We start from the raw sequence: 13,062 nt of genomic DNA, 5'->3' as shown, positions 1-13,062 counted from the left end.
TGTAGTGTGACTGTGGTTTTTGTAGCCTTCCTTAATTTAATTTAGCTTTATATGTTCAGACTATAATCAATTTTTATGCTACTTTAATAAGCAAATTTATGCTATCAGCATGCTAAAGGGACTTGTCATTCACAGCTTCCCAGTCAATCAACCATTTTCCCTATTAGTGAAGTGCTCAGCTGTCCTAAATTCAGTAACAACTCTGCAATTACAGCTGGCATGTCAACCTGCACCAGGCGGGTGCATGGCCCTTGCCTGTGCTGGCCCCTGGAAATACTCCTCGTGGTGCAGTAAAGGGACAAGCAATTGCATATCCCAAAACATTGGGCAGTCTGACTCAGCTGGATTGCCAAGTGTTGTTACAGCAAGTATGGACTTTTATTTCCTCCCTGTAAGAGACAAATCCCGCGTTTGGAAATGCCTGAGCATAAGAAAGGGTTGAGTTTAGTCTCTGCAGGCCAGCAACTGGCAGGAATCGCTTTGCTTTCTTATTTAAAGTGCAACTCACTGGGACATCTCCTCTATTTTTTTCTCTCCTCCTCTTGCAGAAAGATTTGCCTTCACTGTAAGTGCTCCCAGGAAGAGCACATCGTAACAGTTATGCCTCTGGAGATGGAGAAGACGGTTACGAAGCTCATGTTTGACTTCCAGAGGAATTCCACTTCTGACGACGACTCAGGCTGCGCCCTGGAGGAGTACGCGTGGGTCCCGCCCGGCCTGAAGCCCGAGCAGGTAACGACGACACCACCCAGTTACCAGAAAATAATTATTATGTCCTTTGGAAATAGTTTTCCTGGTTTTTCTTCTGGGGTGCAAGCATGTGGCTGTTTCTGGGTGCACTAGAGAGACTTGCAGAGACAGATCTGGTCTGAATGCACGAATGGAGCAAAATGCACATGTGATCCTTGCAAGGACCTGTGGTTTTCTGCATCTGTAGATGTAACTGGTAATTGAGAGAGGGGAAGCAAAATACTTCCAGGATGGGATTTGTTGTGGTTGGGCAAGGGAAAAGATACAGACGTATCTACTTATGTTTCATTGGGAAAAAAGGGATGGGACTCCAGTGTTCCCCAGGGACTCAGTGCTCGTGTTCTGCCCTCCTGGACCGCTCCGCTCTGTGGTAAGTCCAGGGCAGACAGTCAAAGCTGGTAGATTACTCTGAAAAATGGGCCAAAGGCTTTGTGGTTTGGGTTTTTCAAGCATGATGTTTGTGCCTTACTGGAAGGAATAGCTCAAATAAAGCTCAAGTCTCTCGATGCAGGAATTGAGCGGGATGGATTAGACCTCAGCGTGCTGTCTGTGCGGAGCAGGCATTGATTCTACTCCTTCCAGTGTACATGATTCCTTTGGTTTCTATGCTGGTCTTTTACATGTTCAACTCAGAACTTAATTTGCAGAGGAGATTGCAAAATGAGCTTAGCCTTGATAATTGCTATGGCAATCATTTTAAATTGTGTAAGGAGGCTGGGAGAGGGTGGAAAGCTTTCATTCTTACTGTTGTAGTTGCTGTCCTTAAATACTGTGTTTTCATGAGCTTTTATTCAGACCGGCTTAGGCATTTCCTGAAATATTTTGGCACCACCCGTAGGCTGTAAATATTATCTGTCTGATTAGAGAAAATCCAGTTGTTTGGTGGTTTGGGGTTTTTTCCTTGTCTTTATAAGCCTTGCTCCAGCCTCCGCTTGAAACTCCACAGCACCGTGTGTTTCATTTGCTGCCATCCAACCGTGCAAATCAGGCAACAGCCTTGTTTTCTGTCACCTTCCTTATGTTAGAGGCTCCCTTTGTGCCTCTCAGGAGGCACAAGACATGGTGTGTGGAGAAATGCAGATGGTCCTGAACTAGCTCTGCTGGTCCTTTATGCTGTGGGGACCTGAACCAGTTGGGTTTGGGGAGTCTCCTGCTGAAGGATCAGACCCAAGCTGGTGCCACCTGCTCTCTGCACTGTTTTCTGTCCAGGCGTGACAGTGGCTTCTGGAGCCCAAGCTGGCCCATGTTCCTGTTGTTTTGAGTGGAAATACAGGTATTTAGTGACAGGTGACTCCTGACCAGGTAGATATGTACAGCATACCTAATAAGTACAGCATGGCATGGACAGTGATTGAAACCCACTTTGAGCATGGTGGTGACATATTCCAGAAGGCCTGTGTTCTTCTTTGATACCTGAGGTGCTCTTTAAGAAATACTGTGCTATCAGGGAGTTTGGGATGCTCAGGAGAAAATAGAAGTCCATTAGCTCTATCAGTAGCTACTGACATCTCGTGCATTACCCAGGTTAATGTGCTTTTAGGTTCTTCCAGCATCTGTTTCTTGCAGAAGTCGCAGTGCTCCTCGATACGAACACTCCCTTTTCTCATTGCACTCCTCGGACTGATTCGCTGGGCCTTTTAGCAGATTTGCCACTTCAGACCTGTCTCTAATCACCATGGAGATGAAGAGCAGCCGTAAGCAGAGCCAGAGACAGGCACTGAAATCCATCCAGCAGAGCTCATCCACCAGCCCTTCCGTGACTTTTCACATGTTAGATGAGCCACTAAGGAGACAAAAGCGAGGTGTGACTTCCCCGGGCTGTGCAAGTGCCAGGTGTGACTTCCCTGGGCTGTGAAAGAGCCACACTGAAGGGCTGGGGTTTGTCCCTTGGTGAAGAGCAGCACCCTGAATTTCACAGAATCATAGAATGGTTTGGGTTGGAAGGCACCTTTAAAGATCATCTGGTTCCAACCCTCCCTGCCATGAGTGGGGATGCCGCCCACTCACTAGATCAGGTTGCTCAAAGGCACATCCAGCCTTCAACACTTCCAGGGATGCAGAATTTCTCCAGGAGGTATCACAGGGCTGGGAGTGTCCCAGCATGCAGGAAGGGTCATTTGCCTCCTGAGGGGTAGGAGATACCTCTGCAGTGACTCTCTGGAGCTGTGCAAGGCTGCAGACAGACCTGTGACTTTTTGATCAATAAGTCAGGTATGTGCACATGATGTGGAGCTCCTGCAAGGCAGTGTGTGCTGTGGAGCAGCTGGTGGGCTCCACCCTGGCTGAGGACGCTGCTGTCAGGCTGGGCTGAAAATACAGATTTGCAGGCAGAGAATTCTCCCTTCTGCTGTTTCGCTGTCTTCTTTTTTTGACGTGAAACAGATGAAATGAAACAACTTTTTCTGCAATATTCTACTTTATTAAAATCTCTGCACAGCATATGAACTGGGGAGGTAAGTGTTCCCCTGAAAGACTAATGCAATTTTCTTATTATGCTTGGACGACAGCCTTCCTACCTCACTATTCTTGGGAGACAGCGTTCATGTCTCACTCAACGCAGCAATTTACAGGATTTCAGCGGGAAAGAGTTGGCCTGCAAACATGACATCGGTTTTTGGCAGTATCCACAGGTCATTTCAGAATTTGCAGAGTCCCTTCAATCCCAAGGTTAAATTATTAAGTGTCATCTAAAGGGGAATTGACTCAAATCTGTAAGGTTTCACTGGGTTCCTGGATTCTAATTCAGGCATCAGCTGGTCTGTGGTACCTGTTAACTAGTGAAAATTTTGTTGGTTCCTCAATGCCCACTGCTGAAGAGAAAAAAAAGCATTGGTTCAGTGTTCACAGATATTGATCCAGACGTTGCAATGAGGAGTGGAGCTGGAAGTTGTCCCTTTTATTATGACTCATCAGTATGTAAGATTACAAAGTGTTTTACTCAAAAGCCATAAATATCATATATTTCTAAATATGTTTATAACACAGGGATTAAGATAGCAATATAAAAAAATTATAATAAGGTAGGATAAAAATTCATCCAGAAAACCAGCTATCTGCCATCTCTGCTCAAGAAGAGGGATATAAACTAGAAGGACACTGGAAATGCTATTTCACTGAGGAGACTAGACAAGCTTGGTTTGTCCAGCCTAACAAATTGAAGGGTTATGATCACTCCCTATGCATTTAAGGAGGAAGAGCAGTTACTCAAGCTCCAACTTTGGCACAAGAAAATAGATATAAATGGGCTCCAAATGCATTCAGGCAGGAAATTGGAAGAGATTTCAAACCATCAGAGGTGTAAGGCTCAGTGGCAACCTGCCAACAGGGAGAGCAATGGGTAAAAACCCGAGACTGAGCTCCATAAATTACAAAGTGATTAGAAAATGTGGTTTCTTGTTGTAGCAATCAGCTACACAGGATGGCCAGGAGGCTCCTGTGGGGTCTAATCCCACTTGGATTGGAACTCAGTGAGAAGTTGTCTTATGGCAGAAGAGGGGCTCCTCTTGTGGAATTTAAGGAGTGGCAGAGGTGGCTGTACAGAAGCTCTGGACTCAGGCTTTGAGAAATACTCTTTTTCTCTGCCTGCAGTTTAATGGTTGGATAAAGAAATAACTGTGAGAGTCTTGAAATGGGCAGGCACTGATAGAAACGTGTCCTCAGCAAATCAAGATCCCAGACCGAGCCTGGCTGCAAAGTCAGGGGAGGCAACTTCAGGAGCCAGTTTGTCTGCTGAGGCTGGCAGTCTGACAGCTGATTCTCCCTGGACTGACATAAGTTTTGAGGGCAGATGCTTAAAAATAAGTCCTTTTGTGATGTGTTTTTCACATTTTTAGGCAAGGAAGGCATGTGTAAATACATGTGAATGTGCAGCCTTGAATTCCTTGGGCCTGTGGTTTGGAGAAATCCAAAGGGGTTATAACATGCCAGCTTGAATTTCTGAATACAAGGGATTTTTGAAGATTTCTGTCTTTATTGTGTCTCAGTAATAGGAGCAGCTGGTTATGGGCAGAGATTTCCAATTACACAAAAGATGGAGCTCTACTTCAGCTGCGGTGCAGCTCTCTGTATGGCTCCAGCATGCCAACATTCGAGACCCTTGCATGTGCCAGAAGAACTTAAATCTGTCTTGTTGTCAGTACACTTGCTCTGGCTGAGTCCCTTAAAAAGTTACGAAAATCTCATCTGAACTAAAATTAGTTCAGGGGACCATTTTCCTCTAAGGCAATCGTTAGAGCTTGGACCTCAAGAGCTTTGCAGTGGTGTGAAACTTGTAGCTGTCACAGGGAGTTTATTCAGGGGCTGACATACATGTTAGTTCCTCTTCTGGGTCTTTTGCAAGACCTGCAGCAAGGGCTTGAGTTATAAAACCTCCAGGCTTCATCAGTTGCCGTTCAGGTCACGACGTGAGGAAAGGAGAGTGGAGGTGAACCTACACTGAACATGCATTTACACCTTACCTAAAGATACCCATTTTCACTGCCCTGGTGTGGTAGAAAGTACATTTTCTGGGCCAGGCATCTCTAGGGGGAAATGTGTCTCATTTGTGCCTGTGGGTCATGGTCAAGTGCATCGTACCTCCTTGTCCTTTCTTGACACTTCTCAGTTCAGCAAACTGTTTCACTTCTCTAGAGACTAAAGTCTTGCATGCAGCAAGGAAGGATTAAGACAGACGAAAGCAATCCTGTGACCCAAACGTGTAGTAATGGGGAGCAGAGAAGCTAATTTATGATCTGGTAGAAGAAGGACAAAAGCCCTACGAAGAACTCTCCCTTCCTGGCCGGGCAGGGTGGATGGGAAGCCGAGTGTGCTGAGGAGAAGCTGTAACTCATGAACCCCAATCCCAGGAGCTGCAGCTGCCTCTCATTTTGCCCCCTAACACACGTGCATGCTGGAGTATTTTAAGCCAAAAGCTGCATTTCAGCACATTTTTAAAAGCTCTCCAGTTTCACTTTGAGGTAGCGGTAAGTCCATCACCTTCCCAGTGAACTCTCTCGGTATCTAAATAGCCTGGCAGTTAGCGGCTCTTATTTCAAGGCTGGAGCTGTCTAAATCCAGCCTCCAGGCATAGGACTGTACCGAATGCTTCCCAGCTGCTGGATGGAGCAGCAGTCCCGCACATGGAACGCTTTTTCCATGTCTGATGCCGTTGCTGCGTGACTTGGGGGCAGCTGGGGCGGGTTAGGAGATCCTGGAGCTGTTCCCTCTGCCCTGGAGCAGAGGGAATGGAGGAGTGTGAGTACATCCATGCTGCAAAAGAAAACATGGCAAAGCCATGTGCCTGGACTTTTGCTCCATTTCTGTATCCTGGGGTGTTGGCCTGATCACGGTGAACCCATGGAAGCTGTTAAAATTACTTAATCCTTGAACAATCTTATTATAAGGGAGGGAGTCAACTGCTTTTGGTGGGCCACAGAAGTCGAACCACTTACCTGACATGGTTTGCTCAGTTGTGAAATTTGAAGCAGCTGTGCGGTGGTCAGCAGAGGTGAGAGGCAGGGGAGGAGAAGGGAGTGGAAAAGGAAACTGAAAAACCCTGGACTACACAATATAAACTTGTCCTGGAGCTTTATTCCAGTGTGCTGGAAAAAAAAATTACAGCTTTTCCATGTTGCAGCATTATGGTAGCGTGCTACCCTGCGCCTTAGAAATCCAAGAGCATTTTAAGTGCAATACACGAGGGAATGATCAGCGATGATCAATGCAGCAGATGATCATTATCACTTCTGATGCTCCAGGGGATCCTGAGCCCTGGAAGAGTGGCTCTGCCGGTCAGGACCTCACAGCACAGACCGCTCTTGGATGCTATTGAAAAGACTGATCTGGCTCCTTTTAATCCAAATTCATTTTCTGCTTAAAAAAGAAAAAATCATGTCATACACTTTCACAAGTCTAAAACGTGTGGATGTACGGCCTTCATTCAAATGTTCCTCTTTGATGCCAGCAGGAAGCAATGTTTCCGCGGGATCTCTTACAGACCAAAAGCTGCTCCAAAGGCTTGGCAGGAATGGATGTCATTCTCGACCGGGGAGCAGCAACGCTCAGACGCCTCAGCTGCCGTTAGCCCTGGGAGAGGAGCGTGCAGAGAGCTGCAGAGCGTGCCAGAAAAAATAGCACTTAGAAAAATTATTTTTCCTTTGTTCCCTGCCTTTGTCCCTCTGCCTTAGGAGTGGGTTTCCAAGAGCAAGCCCAACATTGCGGGATGCCGGACTGCCCGGCGCCAGGGATTGCATCTGCCTCCCGCCGCCGTGTGCCGGCACATGGGCATGCTCATGGGTCTGGGGGTGATGCAGGTCTTATCCCAGCTGGGGTTTCAGGGTCTCGGGGGGCACTCTGGATCCCTCTGGGGTGCGTGCCTGGCTGTATCCCCGCGCTTCGCAGACCCGGGCAGCAGTTCCCACTCTCCTCTCTGTTTCGAAGCATCTGGCCTTGCTGTAAGGATTGTTTTGCTTCAAGAAGTAAATAAGTGCTTTGTATCCTAGTGGCCTTGGAAAAGGAGGACGTGCTAGGTTTGGACCAAAGCACACTGAACCCGTTTTCCAGGCTCTCACGTGCTGTCATCTGTGGAGCTCATGTGTGAGCTGACGTGTACAAGCACTTGCAGTGTTTTGCAGACACATTGGGAAGGTTATTTGCATGTGGCTTGTTTGGGATTTTTTCCCCGTTGCTTTTCCAGAGAAGGCCAGCAGGAATGAGAGAAATACCAAAGCGTCAGATTTGTTTCTCTGTCAGTTTTAAGTGCTCAGTGTAAAAGATCACTAATGCCTGATATGTGTTCCGAAACCGGCACTGGGGAGGAGCAGGCAAGCCACAGGAGCAGCCCTGCTCGCCTGGGCCAGCACAGGCTTGTCAGAGCCACTGGCTGCCTTCCCCCCACTGCAGCCAAATCCTGTGGGAGCTCGCACGCAGCGAGCCGGGGACGGGGCTGTGACTGAGCGCACGCACGTCAATGTGCTGACAGCTCCCTGTGCTGCTGGGCCGCATCCCTGGGTGGTGTGGGGTGGATTGCCATGGCTGTGGTACCCCAGTAAGGTCCTAAGGGAAATGATACTGTCCTGGGCATGTCCAGCAATGCTGTGTGCCTGTATTTTGAGCAGATTCCACTGTGTGTGCTGATTTACTGCACTGTGCCTGAGCAGTGGCTGACCCACCAAGGTCCCCTTTTTGGGGACATACGTGTGCAGACACCGTACTGCGCACAGGCCAGCACGTCCTGCCCTCACAGGGCTCTTTGCAAAGACCTTGCAGATGGTTTTGCAGTTTGTTTGGTTTCATGAAAGCCAGGCGGGATTGCCCAGCTGGATGTGCCAGAGCTGTGAGGGCTGAGCAAGTCGGCACCCGTGCCAGGACACCTCATGCTGCTTTGTAGTCCATCCCAGCAACTCAGTCATTCCAAACAGCCCAGTTTGGTGGTTGCTTTAGGAAGGGATGTTATACTCAGGGCGAGTACAACCAAACGCTACTTCCCAACAGCAGTTTGTGGCATAAGAAAAATTATATTCCCCCTCCACCCGCTTTAATTCATTGATCAAAGAGATCCTTCATCAATAGCTTAAATTTGCAGGATGTTTGCAAACTTCTTCTTCTAGGAGGTGTAAGACTTTGCTCACAGACATGCTCATGTGGGTTTTGTCTTCGGTCACTCTGGGACTGTCAGGACAAGCTGCAGTCCTGCCTTTACTTAGCAGAGTCAGGGTAGGTTTGTAAACAGTCAGAGTTAAACTGGAAACACACCCCAAACCTAGGAAGACTGCAGAACACAAAGGCATTTGTAAACTAACGTAATTACTTTCCTCAGTGCCTTTGAATAAAGTTGGCTCCACTTTAAAGGCTTTTTCTAACCCTCATTTTACATTATGTTCTTTCCTTTCTCCTGGTTTCTTTCTTTTTTAATTTCTGTCTGCCTCTCCTGTCCCCTGCCCCTTTCCCCTTTTAGCTTCAAGCAGCTGTTAATTTCTAAAGTGTGTATCAATTTTTGTTAGCAAAGCTTGGTGTTTGGACATTTTCCTTTTGAAGGCGAGAATGACACCCTGGGAAGATGGATATCTGCTGCGCTGGGTTCTGGCGGCGCAGAGCCTGTCCATGTGCCTGGGAGATCTCCCCAGGGCAGGATGGGGCTTGCCCAGCTGGCCAGTGTGCCATGGCACCCAGCACCCACAGCTGGCCTGGTGTCCAGCGCACTGTCCAGCCCATCCCCCTGGCATCTGCGGCCTCGTGATGTTGTCTGAGGCCTTGTTTTAACTCACGGAATCACAGAATGTGCTGAGTTGGAAGGGACCCACAAGGATCATTGAGTCCAGCTCTCAGCCCTGCACAGGACCATCCCCAAGAGTCACACAATGTGCGTGAGAGTATTGTCCAAATGCTTCTTGAACTCTTTCAGGCTTGTATTCCGGATTCCTCTGCAGTTTCTCTAATCCAGATGTGAGTGGAGGTCAGAGCGAAGTAGGGGAAGTGGAGAAACTGAGGATGTCCCTAGCCTGGCCCCACGAGTGGCTCCAGTGTGTTAATGATGCTTGTTGGGATAATCCTGGGCAGAGCAGATCTGTTGTGAGGGGCAGTAGGAGTGTGTAGAGCTGCGGTGTTGTATGGCAGAAGTATTTAATAATAAAACAGTTACAGATACTGCCCGATGTAAAAAGGAAATGTTATCCATCCGGGGTCACTGCCCCTCACTGTTGTCCTTATCTGGGTGCAGCTCATGTTGCAGAGCGTGTAAGTGCAGTGAGGGGCCGTCTGCTGGTGCATGGGGGGTCTGGCCCTGGTCCTGCAAGGCTCACCAGCCACAAGGCTTGTGCGTGATCTGAACCAGAGCTGGACGGAGGAGGAGTTATTGTAACGCAAAACAGTGACCTTTTGTACAAAAGCAAAGTGCAGACTGAGCACTTTTCATTTTTCAGCAAGTTAACGTTTTCTGTATGTCTTTTCCCCGAAAAGCCAGGCTGATCTGAGAATCCCCTTTTCCTTCTTTTATTTTCCTTATTCTTGAGTCAGCTGCTCACTTGGCGGGTTGGAAATGCAGCTGGCTGAGCACAGAGGCAGGGGATGTTGGCAGCCTGTGGCACTGTCCCTCCCAGCCTTGGCTCTCCCATCCAGGGAGCAGGGTGCATGCCATGGGAACGGGTGATGGATGGGAGACTTGTTATTTGCACAATGCATGGCTGAACATCAGCCTGGGCAAGGGGTGTCCTTTTGCTCTTCATCTGCACTCTGGATGGATCTCTTGGGATAGGAGCAATGCCCCAGGTGAAAGGATCTGGTTCAAGTTTGTCCCCAGGAAGGATGGTGGCTGGAGGAAGCCGTTGGCAGGCATAAGGATTCCATCCTCTCCACGGGCACCCCTGTGGAAGGTCCCCCTGGCTGACGCGGATCCAAAGCAAACCCTTTCAGGTTATTTCAGGCAACAGAACACAGGTTGCAGCCTGTTATATTTATTTTGTTTTGCTTCTCAAACCAAATTGCCCATCCCTGCCGAGCTATGTTGCTGGTCTGATGAGAACCAGTTCCTGTGGACCTGCTGAGACTAAATGGAAAACTTCCCAGCGGAAGCAGGAGCAGAGCTGGGCACGTACGTCCCGCTGCATTGGGCTCTGGGAAGGCAGCACCCAGGCTGCTGAAGGAAGATGGAAGAACCCTCAATCCTTGCTTTTTGCCCAGGGTGAGCGTCTTAGGGGATCGTTGCTTTAGGAATTTGGCGACTCTTCAAAAAAAAAATAATTTATGGTCTCCTTCAACTTCAAGGACTCAGTGGGCGAAAAATCTTCACTGCAAGAAATAAAAACACAAACTAACCCATGTGAGCACAGTGCAGAGCGAGCAGCCTGTTTGCACGTGGGGAATTTGGCAGGAGAAGCCAGCAGGAGTGTGTGCTGGCCAGGCAGGCAGCACGGAAGCCTGGCAGCCCAGTAAAGGATATGGCATCTGGGGCATCACTGGAGATTTTCAATTGCAAACTCTGCTGCAGACTTGCTGCATAAACTCAGGGCGCTCATTTAACATTGTGATGCTGCAATTAGCCCTTTCCAGTGTGTATATTTGCCACCTTGTGTAGCACATAAGAATTTAAGTGTTTTCAACGCGCTTTGATGTCCCTGGATGAAGGATGCTCTATAAATGCAAAGTAAGTAATTCTAATGTACGTCGTTTGTTTTCTTTTTAACATAACAAAATACTTTGCAGCCATTCTTTCTTTGACAGTTTCCATAGCTGGTGGGTCTGTTTCTGCTGTGCCTTAGCAAAACAAATTTAGGGTTTTGCAGTGGCATATGCTCAGCATGTTCCTCAGCTTCATGACACAAGCAGTTCCCTTGTCATCAGCACTGCAGAGTTACGGGTGGAAATCTGCTAAAAATCTCCCTTTCTGGAAAACATGATGATGGGGAAAGGTGGATGGTGACATCGGTTTGGGGAGGAACCATAAATTGAGAAAAGCACTGGAGCAGCTCTGCTTGCAGGTAGCTCTAAATGAGAGCAAGGAGTGAGATGAATGCAAAGCAATTATTCCTGAATAAAGACAGGTTTGAATATTTATTCTGGAACAAAAGGGTGTTTCTTCCTGTGGAAGGTAAGTCTGTTTATTAGCCACCCCCATCAGCCTGTGAGCCCACGGGCGAGCTCTCCTACCAGCCAGCCCTGTGTGACCTGACCCTGTGTCCCCACCCCTCCCAGCGACTCACTGCAACGTGTCATCCGCAGATGCTGTGGGGCTGTGTGGGCAGAGAGGGCTTCTCTGGGGAGAACCAGCCCAGGTGGTGCTTTCTAGGCCAAAGTCCAAAACATACAGCGAGGGAAAAAGCTGATCAGAAGCTGCTGCGAAGGAAGTGTCATTTGGGAAAAGCCCTGCGAAAGCTGCAGGCGGTGCAGCCACTCCAAAATGAATTGCTGAGAGCTGAGGGAGCATCTCGGGTCTAATCCCACCGCGGCAAAGGCAGAAAGCTGTATGCGCTGGCAAAACAGCCTGCATCTCTCTAGCCAGGAGCAGATTTAAGGAAGCCAGCCAGCCCTCTGCTCAAACATCCAGAGGTGTCTGGGTCTGCAGAGAATCCCAGTCCCAGCCGAGCTCTCCCTTACCTTTATCTTCTCCTGGTTCTTCCCAAGCCGTTCAGCTTCACTGTGGCCATTTCAGCGCGGATCAGCCAGTGAGTCCCCTCCCGGTGCTGGCCCGGCCCTTGAGTGCACGTCCCAGGTGTGGCAGTCGGAGGAGAGACGCTGGGGTTCAGGGTGTGCTTCCTCTCCGGGCTGCACTGCGCTCCCAGCGCCGGGCACGCCGTTCTCCAGCCTTTTTAATAGCCGATTTTAATTACACGCTCTGAGACAAAAGAGAGAAAACTAAGCCTTCCAACAGATTCTATCTGCTGTTTACTTCCACAAATTGCTGCAGAAAAAAGCCCGGAGGGTTTTGATGGAGGTGGAGGCTGAGATAGCCGGCAACTCGGAGGCTGCTGGGGCGCAGCCTTTTTAACCTGCCCTGCCGAGGCAGGTGCCGACACATCCCCGCAGCCGGCGCACCATGCTCACGCTATGGAGGCTGACCGAGCAAACGGTAATGCGCCCGCCGGGGCTGCCACCCCTCTTCCTCGGGGGAGAAAAGGCAGGAAACCCAGAGCAGCTCCTGCCTGCCTTTCCATGCTCAAAGTCTTTGGGAAGACCCAGCGCCCGCTGGCTCAGGGGGTGGCTGCTGGCTGGGCATGGGGGCATAGGCTCGGCTGGGGAACCCCTCTGCAGTCCCCTCTCTTGCTCCGTAGGTGCACCAGTACTACAGCTGCCTGCCCGAGGACAAGGTCCCCTATGTCAACAGCCCGGGAGAAAAGTCTCGGATAAAGCAACTCCTGCATCAGCTGCCACCGCACGACAATGAGGTCAGTATCCGAAAAGTGTGCTCAGACATCAACAGGGCCGCGGGCGGAGAGTGGATGCACCTCCTGGGGTTGCTCGTGGGGAAGAGTGGCTCATCCTTTCTCAGCTCCTTCTGCTTCTTGGGAGGATTTACTTGAAGTTTGATGATGTTGCTATTTAAGTGGCTGTGTTTGCTCCCTGCTTTGGTTGTGGTGGAGGTGGGGAGTTGTTTGTTTCTAAAGTTAAAATTTTTTCATCAGTTCTTCAGTTCTCTGAAATAAGAGCATTTTATCAGCCCTTGGGGGCCAAAGCCCCATTAAAAGTGGCTCATAATGCTGTTGAGATCATCTAGAGACAAATACAAAGTTGCAAAAGCCTTTTCCCAGGTGCTGCTTCCAACTCACCTTGGGAGTGGGAGTGAGTGTGCCAAGGAGGGGCTTCACTTGGGCTGAGCCTCATGAGCTGGGAGAGCCTGGCAAG

At 49.1% G+C, this 13,062-nt stretch overlaps 1 protein-coding gene across 3 annotated transcripts in view; it reads left to right on the top strand.

Annotated features, from left to right (window-relative positions):
• PRICKLE2 (prickle planar cell polarity protein 2) overlaps positions 1–13,062 on the top strand; it is a 103,884-nt gene that overhangs the window by 71,593 nt on the left and 19,229 nt on the right. For all 3 annotated transcript variants that reach the window (XM_027892414.1, XM_027892416.1, XM_027892415.1), the window contains 2 exons: positions 549–732; positions 12,492–12,605. In XM_027892414.1, the coding sequence (XP_027748215.1) occupies positions 549–732; positions 12,492–12,605 (298 nt within the window). The remainder of the gene's footprint in view (positions 1–548; positions 733–12,491; positions 12,606–13,062) is intronic.

The sequence above is a fragment of the Empidonax traillii genome, unplaced genomic scaffold, assembly GCF_003031625.1.
Source record: "Empidonax traillii isolate 1590-97213 ecotype Southwest subspecies unplaced genomic scaffold, ASM303162v1 scaffold351:size1117198, whole genome shotgun sequence".
Taxonomy (NCBI): Eukaryota; Metazoa; Chordata; class Aves; order Passeriformes; family Tyrannidae; genus Empidonax; species Empidonax traillii.
Note: the sequence above shows the minus strand (reverse complement) of the source record. Positions and strands in the feature narration are given on the sequence as shown.